Source organism: Numida meleagris, chromosome 8 (genome assembly GCF_002078875.1).
Source record: "Numida meleagris isolate 19003 breed g44 Domestic line chromosome 8, NumMel1.0, whole genome shotgun sequence".
Lineage (NCBI taxonomy): Eukaryota > Metazoa > Chordata > Aves > Galliformes > Numididae > Numida > Numida meleagris.
Genome location: NC_034416.1, coordinates 1,803,474 through 1,813,331, shown reverse-complemented (window position 1 = coordinate 1,813,331; position 9,858 = coordinate 1,803,474). Strand labels below are relative to the sequence as shown.

The 9,858-nt window shown below is 65.2% G+C and overlaps 1 protein-coding gene across 2 annotated transcripts; it reads right to left on the bottom strand.

Annotated features, from left to right (window-relative positions):
* TSC22D3 (TSC22 domain family member 3) lies at positions 2,529-9,852 on the bottom strand. 2 transcript variants are annotated; one of them, XM_021406384.1, is made up of 3 exons: positions 9,512-9,852; positions 3,616-3,667; positions 2,529-3,188 (listed from the first exon to the last, which is right to left on the bottom strand). In XM_021406384.1, the coding sequence occupies exons 1-3, from the start codon at positions 9,814-9,816 to the stop codon at positions 2,943-2,945; spliced, it is 603 nt and encodes a 200-aa protein (XP_021262059.1). In that variant the 5' UTR covers positions 9,817-9,852; the 3' UTR covers positions 2,529-2,942. The 2 variants fall into 2 exon arrangements, with proteins under 2 accessions (XP_021262059.1, XP_021262060.1); XM_021406385.1 differs by lacking the exon at positions 9,512-9,852 and adding an exon at positions 3,967-4,227.

Genomic DNA, 9,858 nt, shown 5'->3' with positions numbered 1-9,858 from the left:
CTCCCCACGCTTTTCTGCTCCTCCTGCTGTAAGCTGTGCCCTCGCTCAGCATCCTTCCCCACTTGTCTGTAAAGCCACCCCCAAATCTCCCTCCCTCGGAGCTTGCTGGTTTAAACCAGGGAAGAGGATTTTGCATGGAGCAGCCATCGGGGTGGTTTGTAGCCCCTAAAAGCCCCCGGGGCTGGCTGGGAGGCTCGCTGTGAGCACCCAGGGCTTGCATCAGGCTCTGCTTTGGCTGCGGATGGGTTCCTGGGTTGCAGAGACCCTTTTCTCCATCAGGGACTCCGCGTGTGGGTGGGAGGAGAGGGACCCTGCCCTGTCCCCAGCCCCATCCTTACCTTCATTCCTATCCTTTTCCATCCTATCCCGTCCCTATCCCCATCCCTGTTCCATCCCATCCCCAACATCAGCCCTCCTCTATTCCCTCCCATTCCCATCACCATTTAATCCCCACCTCTACCCTATCCCCATTCTAGCCCACCCCCTCTTCATCCCATCCCCATCACTATCCCATTTCATCCCATCCCATCCCATCCTATCCCCTTTCCCATCCCTGCTGCATCCCATCTGCCACACCATCCTCACCTCCAGCCCATCCCCAGCCTATCCCTTATTCATCGCCTTCCCCATCCTCATCCCATCCCACCCCATTCCATCTTCATCCCATCACCTTCCTCATCCTCACCCCCATCCCAATCCCCATCCACATCCCCTCCCTGTTCTCGTTCCCTTCCCAACCCCTTCCACCCCACCCCATCTCCACCCCATGCCCCAGATGTGGGGGTGCTTTGTGGTGGGGGCACCGTTGCCATGGGCCGTGCCAGCATCCCCCCACACTGGGAAAGCCCCGCTCTGCCCAGCAGCCGCTTCTGTTATTTTTACATTTTCAACAAATCGACCGTTTCTTAGAGACTTCCTGACGCAACACCTTAACCCTTCGCTGCCCGGACTGCAGCAAATCCCGTGTATCCCCGTTGTGAGGTGGGGGGTGACATGAGTGAGGAGCCCTAAAAAGGGAGAGTCCCTCGTCACACCCCACGTCGCAAGGCGAGGGGACATCGGTCTCGGAGGAGCGGGTGGCGCGGGGGGGCCCTGCCATCTGCAGGGAGGGGTTTGTGGCTGCTCTGCCCATGCCATTGGCTGTCCCCATGTCACACCACGCTGCCAGTGCTCTGCTCATGGGGGGGGGGGGGGGGGAGGAGGGAGGTGTAGCTGGGAAAGTGGTTTTGGGGTGCGTGGGCTGAGCGGGATGGGGGGGGTCAGCCACTGCCCACTCACCCAGCCACCCCCTGCAGAAGGGTGGGGGACAGAGGATGGGGTGTGGTGACACAGAGCGCCGTGCCCCATCCCTGTATCCCAAACTCACTCCTGTATACAGGGACTGCCCTGCACAGATGTGCACAGACGCGCACACAGCAGGGGGAAAGCTTGCACACGCGTGTGCACCTGCAGGGCGGTGGCACTGCCCGCAGTCAGGTCCCAGCCCTGGGATATGAGGTGGGTTGGGGGGGGGACGGGACAGGGAGGGGACAAACACCTCATGAGAATTCCGTGCGGCGTGGGTCTGTGTTTTGGTGTTTACCGGCGTTTCCTTGGCACCAACCGTCCCCAGCCCCGCTGTGACTCATGTCGGATCGGCTTTGCACCGCCCTCACCGCACCGAGGCCTGAAGCCACGGCGAGAGGCGGCAGGATGCGCTCATCGCGGCACGAACCCCGCGCTTCACCCCCAGGGGAAGGTCCTGCACCCACCCCTCCACGCTGCGCTCATCCCAAACCCCATCCCCAGGGATGCCCGCATCCATCACAGCCGCACGCAGCTCTGTCTCTCACCTTGCGTTTCAGGATGGAGCAGAAAATCCCTCAGGGCTGCAAGGTGCCGCGGCATAAAGAGCGGGGGAAGAGCGCAGCCCCCTCTGCATGACCCACACATCCCTGCACACATGGGGGGCACTGAGACCCGCGGGCTCCGCTCGCCTCCCCCACCCATAGGACGCAGGGTGCTGCTCTCATCTGCAGAGCCCCACACGAGCCCAGCCAGGGGGCTGACCCCAAACACAAGGAGTGGGGCTCAGCGAGGAGCAGCACCATGAAACCCAAGGGGTTGGCAGCACCTGGGGCACAGCAACCCCATCCCATCCCCAATCTCAGCCCACGTCATCCCATTCCCCTTCAGTGCCCCCCTCCCCACTCCCAGACACACAGCACGGGGCAGGCGCTTCTATAAAAAAAAGTAGACTTTATTGCCATTTCTACCTAAAAATGTACACAACCACATCACCGCTCCAACCGTCCAACGTCTGCGGGGACGTCCCGTCACTCGGGGTGGAGGGGGGGGGAGGGGGGAGCACCACCCCCACCTCTGCTGTCCCCCCATTTCGGGGCTGTTTTGGGGCCTCTGGCCGCCCAGTTCCCCCAGTTCCAGCCTCGTGCCGTTCCAGTCTCCTCTCGAATCCCGCACAGAAGGGCACGGCCGGCCCGCAGCATCCCAGGCACCGCATAGACACAGCTACAGAAACACCCCAGCTAGGCAAACAAGGTTTGGTTGGTCTTTTTTTTTTTTTTTTTTGGTTGTTGTCGTCGTTCTCTCTTTCTTTCCTTGTAATCCCCACGCCGACGTGCGTGCAACCACGGCAGCCGCTCAAGTCCAGGTTTTGGTATTTTTTTTTTTCCCCCCCCCACGCTGGGGCTCGGCGCGCTCCTTCCAGCCGCATCCCCACGGACGGCACCGCGGGGTCTCGGCGAGCTCTGCCCCACACAACGTGGGGAAGGCGGACGGGCGGGGGTCAGCCGCCGACGTCTCCCGGTGGGACGAGCATCCCGGCACCGGGCTCCGGCAGTCCTCCGCCCAAAGGCGGAAAAACTTGGCTTATTTTGGTATCATTGCGGGAGATGAAGTAGAAAGAGTTCCGTGGCTCTGCCCACTCCGAGGACAGAGCCACTTTACACCGCAGAGCCCCCCGAGTGCTGGGCTGGGGGGGCCGCCCCGGGGCTCTGCTCCTGGGGGTGCAGCACCTCGGCCGGGAGCCGCGACTGGAACTTCTCCAGCTGCTCGGGGCTGGCCAGGGTTTTCAGAAGGCTGTTCTCGCGCTCCAGCTGCGAGTTCTTCTCCAGCAGTTCCTTGATCTGCTCCTTCAGCACCTCCACCTCCTCCCGCACCGCGTACATCAGGTGGTTCTTCACCAGGTCCTGCGGGGGGGGGGGGGAAAGATGGGGACCGTCAGTGGGATGCTCGGGGGATGTCCCCACGGAGCTGCCCCATCCCTCCCTGCACCCTGCTCCCCCCCATCCATCACCCTACTGATCCATCACCCCCCTCCCTGGGGTGCACAGGCAGCCTGCAATTCCCGGTCACCCACAGGGCCTCGCTCAATCCCCAAGACCCCTGAAGGGTCCATCCTCCCCCCCCCCCTCCCCTTTCATCTCCCCCTGTTTCCCTGCGCACTGCGGCGCAGCCGGAGCCAATGAGCACTGCCAGCTGCAGGCAGACAAAGGAGCCGCTCTGCCCAGCAACAGGCTGGGGAGCAGGGGGACCCCTACGCCAGGCACAGCACCCCCCCGGGGGCAGGGACCCCCCCACACACACCCCTAAAGGTGACAGAAGGCTGCAGCTCACCATTGCCTGCTCGATCTTGTTGTCAATGGCCACCACGCTGGCTCCGGAGGCACTGGAATAAAGGAGAGAAGATGCACGTTAGCAGCGAGCCCCCGAGATCTGTGCAGCAGGACGGGTCCTCCAACCCCCCCCCCTCCCTTCCAATGGGGCAGCAACGCAGAGAGCCCCCCCTGCATGGGAAGCAATGCACGGAGCTCATCTCTTAATAGGAGAGAACACAGAGAGTACCATCCCCATAGGGGGCAACGCACCGCGCTCCCCACTCCATGGGGCCAGTGCCCGGCGCCGCCCCATTGCGGAGGGGCAATAAGCACCCCGCTCACCGGGAGGGGGCCCGGGGGCTGCCCCTACCTGTTGTCCAGCTTCACGGAGACCACGTCCCCCCCCAGCAAGGAGGAGAAGAAGGAGATGGAGAAGTTGTGCAGCTGATAGACAGCCACCTCCATGGGGGAGTGGTACACGCCGGTGCTCATGGCTGCGAGGATCGAGGCTGAAGGCTGCGGGTCCAAAGCGCACTGCGGGGCTAGGCTCACCGCCCCGGCTTATATGGGCGGCGGGCGGGGACACGGGGGGGGCCGCCCCCAGCGCCGCAGCGCCGCTCCCGGTAATGCTGAGCACTGCCCGCTAATTGCCCGGTAATTGCACGGGGTCCTATGCGCGCCCAGCGCTCGTCTCCTGCTCCGCGCTGCGCCCACCGAACGTGGGGGGCTGGGGGATTTTGGGGTGGGGAAAGTGGGGAGAGCCCCGAGTTTGGGGTGGGTGTGGGGTGTGGGGCTCAGTGTGTGGGGGGGGTGGGGGGCAGGGAGAAAGGGTGTGTGAGCGGTGGGGGGTGTGGGAAGGGTGTGCGGAGAGAAAGGGGTGTGCAAACCCAAAGGGGGTGCAAAGGGAAAGGGGTGCGAAGAACAAAGGCGCACCAACTGGAAAAGTGCGCAAAAAGAGAAGTGCAAAGAGAAAAGGGGCGCGCAGAAGGGAAGAGGGGAGCACGAACCGAGCAAACAAACAAACAAACAAACAAACAAAAAGAAGGGGCGAAAAGCGGGGAGCAAAGCGAAACGGAGAGCGAAACGAAACCAGGAGCGCAAAAACAACAAAGCCTCGGGCGGCGAACCGAGAGGAGCTCGGAACAAAAACAACCGGGGAGGAGGGAAAAAAAAAAAAAAAAAAAAAAAAAGCAGCACAACAGAAACGGGAGCGAACAACAACCCCGAGAGCAAAACAACCCCCGGGCGCAAAACAACCGGCGGCCGCCCCGCCCCCCCCTCCTCTCCGGCTCCTTGCGTAACCCCGCGGTGCTGCTCGGGGGGGGGGCAGCCCCCTCCCGTGGCCGGGCTCGGGGCTGCAGGGCTGCGAGACCCCCCCGCCCCATCCCGCTCTCATGGGGTCCTGGGGGGCACGGGGGTGCAAGCCTTGAGCAGCGCCGTGTGTGTGCTGCATGTAGGGCACCCCAAAGTCGGGGGGGGGCGGGGGGGGATGTTGCCACCCTAAAGCTGTGGGGTGGCATTGATCCCCGTCCCCACTCCCCCAGGCTGGGCTGGCGTTGCCCCCCCTGCCTTGCTCCCTGCCCCCACCCGGAGCTTATCGCTGCCCTCTGGACCCAGCGGGACTTTGCCCCATTGCTGGGTGCTCTGTGGAACACCCCCCTCAAAAAAACCCCACTGATATTTGGGGTTGGTGCCGTGGCCGTGCCCACTGAGCAGGGAGGGGTGCACCCGAACCCCCCTGGGTCTTCTGGGGATGGGATGGGTGAACAGGCTGCCCACCCACACGTGGTGGGGGCACACATGGGGATCCCTTTGTCCCCGTGGGGAGGTGGCACGTTGCCCTGTGCCAGCCCCATCCTGACCCCCGCAGAGCCCCTGGACCCCAGTGCTCCACTCACCAGTCCCTCCTCCTGAAGAGGCTCGGAGAGTACGGCGGGGGCGCGGCCATGCCCCTCTGTGTCCCCTCCATGTTCCCTCTGTGTCCCCTCCGTGTCCCCGCTGCTCCCCGCAGTTCTCCAAGGGCACAGCCGGGGCACTGGCCGCATCCCGGGGCCGCAGGGAGGGGACATGGGCACGGGGTAGGGACGCCGGGGGGGTGACCTCAGCCACACTCAATTGTCCCTTTCAGAGCCCAGAGTGTCACCCGGGGCAGCGGGCGGGTGAAAGGCTCTCTGTGTGCGCAGGGTGACAGCCCCGAGATGCCACCAGGCGGGCAGGACGCGCTCGGTGGCACCGTGCAGGGGTCCCTGTGCAGCAGGAGCCCACCCAGCCCGGTGCTGTGGGTACCGGGTGCTGCGGGACAGCAGGGATGCACACACACTCAGGCTCTGCACCTCCAAGTTGCAGCCCAGGGGGAATTTCAGGGCAGCTCCACGCAAAGCCCTACACTCGTGCAACCCCTGCACGCCCCGCACACACCCCCGTGGCGTGCACACGTGTGCGTTCCCACGCACCTTGGCACTTTGCATGCACGCACCTGCACGCACACGCTTGTGCGCGCACGCCCTGCCTGCACACGTGTGCCCACGGATGCATCCTGCAGGCACGTTGCACGGAGAGTGCCTCTCACAGCAGCCCCCCGGAGCCCTTCGGCTGCTCCGTGCCCCCTCCGGCCCTCCTGCTCTCTCCCAAGGCCTCGGCTCAATGGGAGGAAGGCCCCGCCGAGGGTCGGAGCCGTGGGAAACGCTCGCAGCCGGCCTTGGGGAGGCCACCGAGCGCTGCAGGAGCTGTGCCAAGCAGAGCTCCAGCTCCAGGCGCACGGCAAAGCTTGCACGCAAGCAGAGAGGAACCCCCGGCCCCGAACCCCCCGGCCCCGAACCTCCAGCCCCACACTGTGTCCCCATCCCCAGGACTGGGGGGGACTCACGCACCCCTCCACCCGTCGCACGGCACAAGGCACAACCCCTGTGGGCGTGCGCACTCCGCTGGTGGCCCCTCCAGATCCCAAACCCGGGCACCCCAGAGCAACGGGGCCACGGCACTTTGCACCGAGGGGAACCCCTACACCCCAGCACCACACCCGGGGGTACCCCCCCGCCCCAGGGAGGCCGTGCTGGGTGCAGGGGGGGGCTGGCAGGCTCCCCGCTCCAGCTGTAGGGCGGCCTGCTTCCTCTGATAAAGGGACTTGGCCGTACTCCCAGTTCCCGGCTCTCGCTGGCGTGTGAGCGCGCAGCCCCGCTGAGAGCCGCGATTTTCCTTTTTCTCTCCAACTTTGTCACCGGGACCCCGTCCCACACCCCGCCCCACTGCGCCCTGCTAGCATCCCTTTGCGTTCGGGGATGCAGGAACGGGAGGGAGCACGTGGATGGGAGGCGTGCGAGAGTGGCCGGCTCGCTAATTGGGGAGCAGCTCGTTAGGATAACGAGAGGACAGGGGTTGGGAAGCAGCGCACGGGCACGCTATGCGGCGCATCAGCCCGCATCCTGGGAAACCCAGCGTCCTTCCCAGTCCAGGCTTGGCATCCCCAGCGGGACTCGAATACAGATGGATGCACGAAGCACGGACAGACGGATGCACAGCACCGGGGTCAGGGGCTGAGCCCCGAGGTCGGGCTGGGACGGGCGCTTTGGGGCCGGTTATTTATACCCCGCCTGGCCTTTGGGAAGCACGCCGGGCATTTGGAACGGGACGCGGCGCTGCAGGCCTGCCCTGCTGACATTTCAGAACAATAACAACGCCGAGGGCATGGGGCCGTGCGGGGCGTGCAGCTGTCACCCCGCTGCCATGCCCCATGGGTCCGGCCACCGCTGTGCCAGTGCCTGGGGACAGCCTCAGAGTACGCCTGAACCCCCGTGCTACACCTGCGTCCAAACCCTAACTCTCAACCCAATCCCGACCCTAAACCTCTAACCCTAAAGCCAACCCCCAAACTAACCCCAATCCCAATACTAACTCCTAATCTTAGCCCCAAACCCAGCCCTAATTCCAACCCTAAAACCAATCCCCAAATGAATCCTAACCCCAGCCCTAGACCTAACCTTAACCCCAACCCTCATCCTAATCCCAGCCATAACTGTAAACCTAACTCCAGCCCTCACCATAAACCTAACCTTAACCCCAACCCTCACCCAAACCCTTACACCCATTCCTAACCCTAAACTCAACCCCAGCCCTAGCCCTCACCCTTTCCCTCACCCTACCCCTCTCCCTGCCCCATACTGCTGCTGCCCCATAGGACTGAGGTTGGGCTGCCAGCCCCACAGGGGCCGTCCGGTTGGTGTTGGGAGTTGGTGACCTCCGGGGTCTTCTCCACCCCAAGTGTCCCCACAGTTCCATGGGATCTCTTTTGGGATCCTGCATCGCACCCCAAATCCGGTACCAGGGGGCCGCTGGCTCCCCCCGCACAGGTCTAAATACAACCCCAGACAGAGGGTGACAAACTCCTGTCCCCACGCCAGCAACACAGATAAATATAGCTCACTGCTCATCGGCGGGGCACGGCCGTGGGGCAAGCACAGCCCTCCTGCCCCCCTGCCCCACAACCAGCGGGGCTCCCCACTCTGCAGTGGGGCTGTGATGCTCAAAACCCTGTGACCCCTTTTTTGGGGAGCTCCCACGCAGCTCGGCCCCGGCTCGCGGCCCCTCGCCCACCCGCTGCCCCCTGCTCAAAGCCCCCTTGTTGCTGCAGCCCACGCGCCGCAGGAATGCGCTCTGCGGGGCCGCCCCTGGGGTTCTGCACGGCAGGGACTGGGACGAGCGGTGCCGTGCCACAGATGCCACCCCGGGGCCTCCCAGCCCATGAGCGGGGTTGGGATTAGGGTTGGGATCAAGGATAGGGTTAGGGGGAAGGTTAGGGTGAGTTTGGGGGGTTGGTCTTAGGGTTGGGGTTAGGGCTGGAGTTGGTCTCAGGGTGCGGTTTAGCGCGAAGGTTAGGGGTTAGAATTATTAGCGGTTCGTTTGGGGGTTGGGTTTAGGGTTAGGGGTTGAGGTTGGGGTTGGGTTTAGCGTTCGGAGTTCCTATGGGCAAGAGCACGGAGCATCCCTCCTGCATCCCCACCAAGAGCACGCAGCTGGGGGAAACCCCCCCCCAAACCAGGCTGGGGGTGCTGGGGGTGGATTTTGTCAGCCCCCCAACGTGGGCCTGCCCCCACTGCGCGTTGACCCATCGTCCACACCACCTCCTCCTGCAGGAGACCACGGGCCACCGTGGCCACCGAGCGCGGTGCCGACAGCGCCGTGCCCCCATGGGACGCTTATCGGGGTGTTCCCCGGCACCCGCAGCCCCCGCCCCACCCGCCTGGCACCTTCCCCAGGAGGAGAAAGTTCAGGTTGGTGCAAAACGACAGCAGGCGCAGGTGTGGGCACCGCGGGGAGGGACACGGGGGGCAGATCGGGGCAGCGCGGGCACCGACCCCGAAGTGGGCGCACCGTACCCACAGGCGTGGGTGCACAGCTTTGATGTCCAGCACGCGTGGGGGGGACGTTGTCACCTCCCTCCCCGCTGTCCCCTCCCTCCCTGCTCACATCACACCACGCACACGAGGAACTCGCGGCGTCTCGGCCCCATTCCCCCCGTGGGGCGTGCAGCGGGTGCTCTGGCGGGCAGCCCGGCTCCTCCTCTCCCACCTGAGCGTCGGCCCCGCGTTATGCAAGGGCTGCAGGAGCCGTGGGGCGAGGTCACGCCGGTGCCACGTGCGGGGCCATGTGCCCCCACTCAGCGCTATTTTGGGGACGCCGGTGGGAGAGCCCCGCGGGAGCCGCGCAGGGGATGGGGAACGGCTCCCGGCGAGGGGCTCCCCGCGTCCCACCGACCCCATAGGGCGCCGCAGGTGGCACCGCCCCGAGTGACAGCTGTCCGCGTCCCCGTCCCTCCGGGCACGGCGCGGGGTCCGGGGGGCACAGCACGCAGCCGGCACCGGAGCGGGGCACGCGGCCCCCGCGCTGCCGCCCCACGTCCCCCGGCAGCGGGCACCCACCTGTGGAAGAGCAGCAGGATGGAGAGCAGCGTCTGGTCGATGTTCCTGTTGCAGATGCCCTGGTTGAGGAGGTAGCAGGGGTCCCGCACGACGGGCTCCAGCGAGTCCTGGCGCATGATGGAGCTCAGCTTGGCGGCGTTCAGGTTCTCGCCCTCCAGCTGCTCCCGCAGCTGCCGGAAGCCGCTGGCGGTGGGGCTGCCCGGGTTGTTGTTCTCGCCCCCCCCGGCCCCCACCAGGTCCAGGCAGCAGCTGCAGCAGTCCAACCCCACGGGCGAGCGGCACTGCTCGCCGGGCGACGAGGACATCCCGGGGCCGAGCGCCGCGCGCAGCCGCCCGGCCCCCGCTCC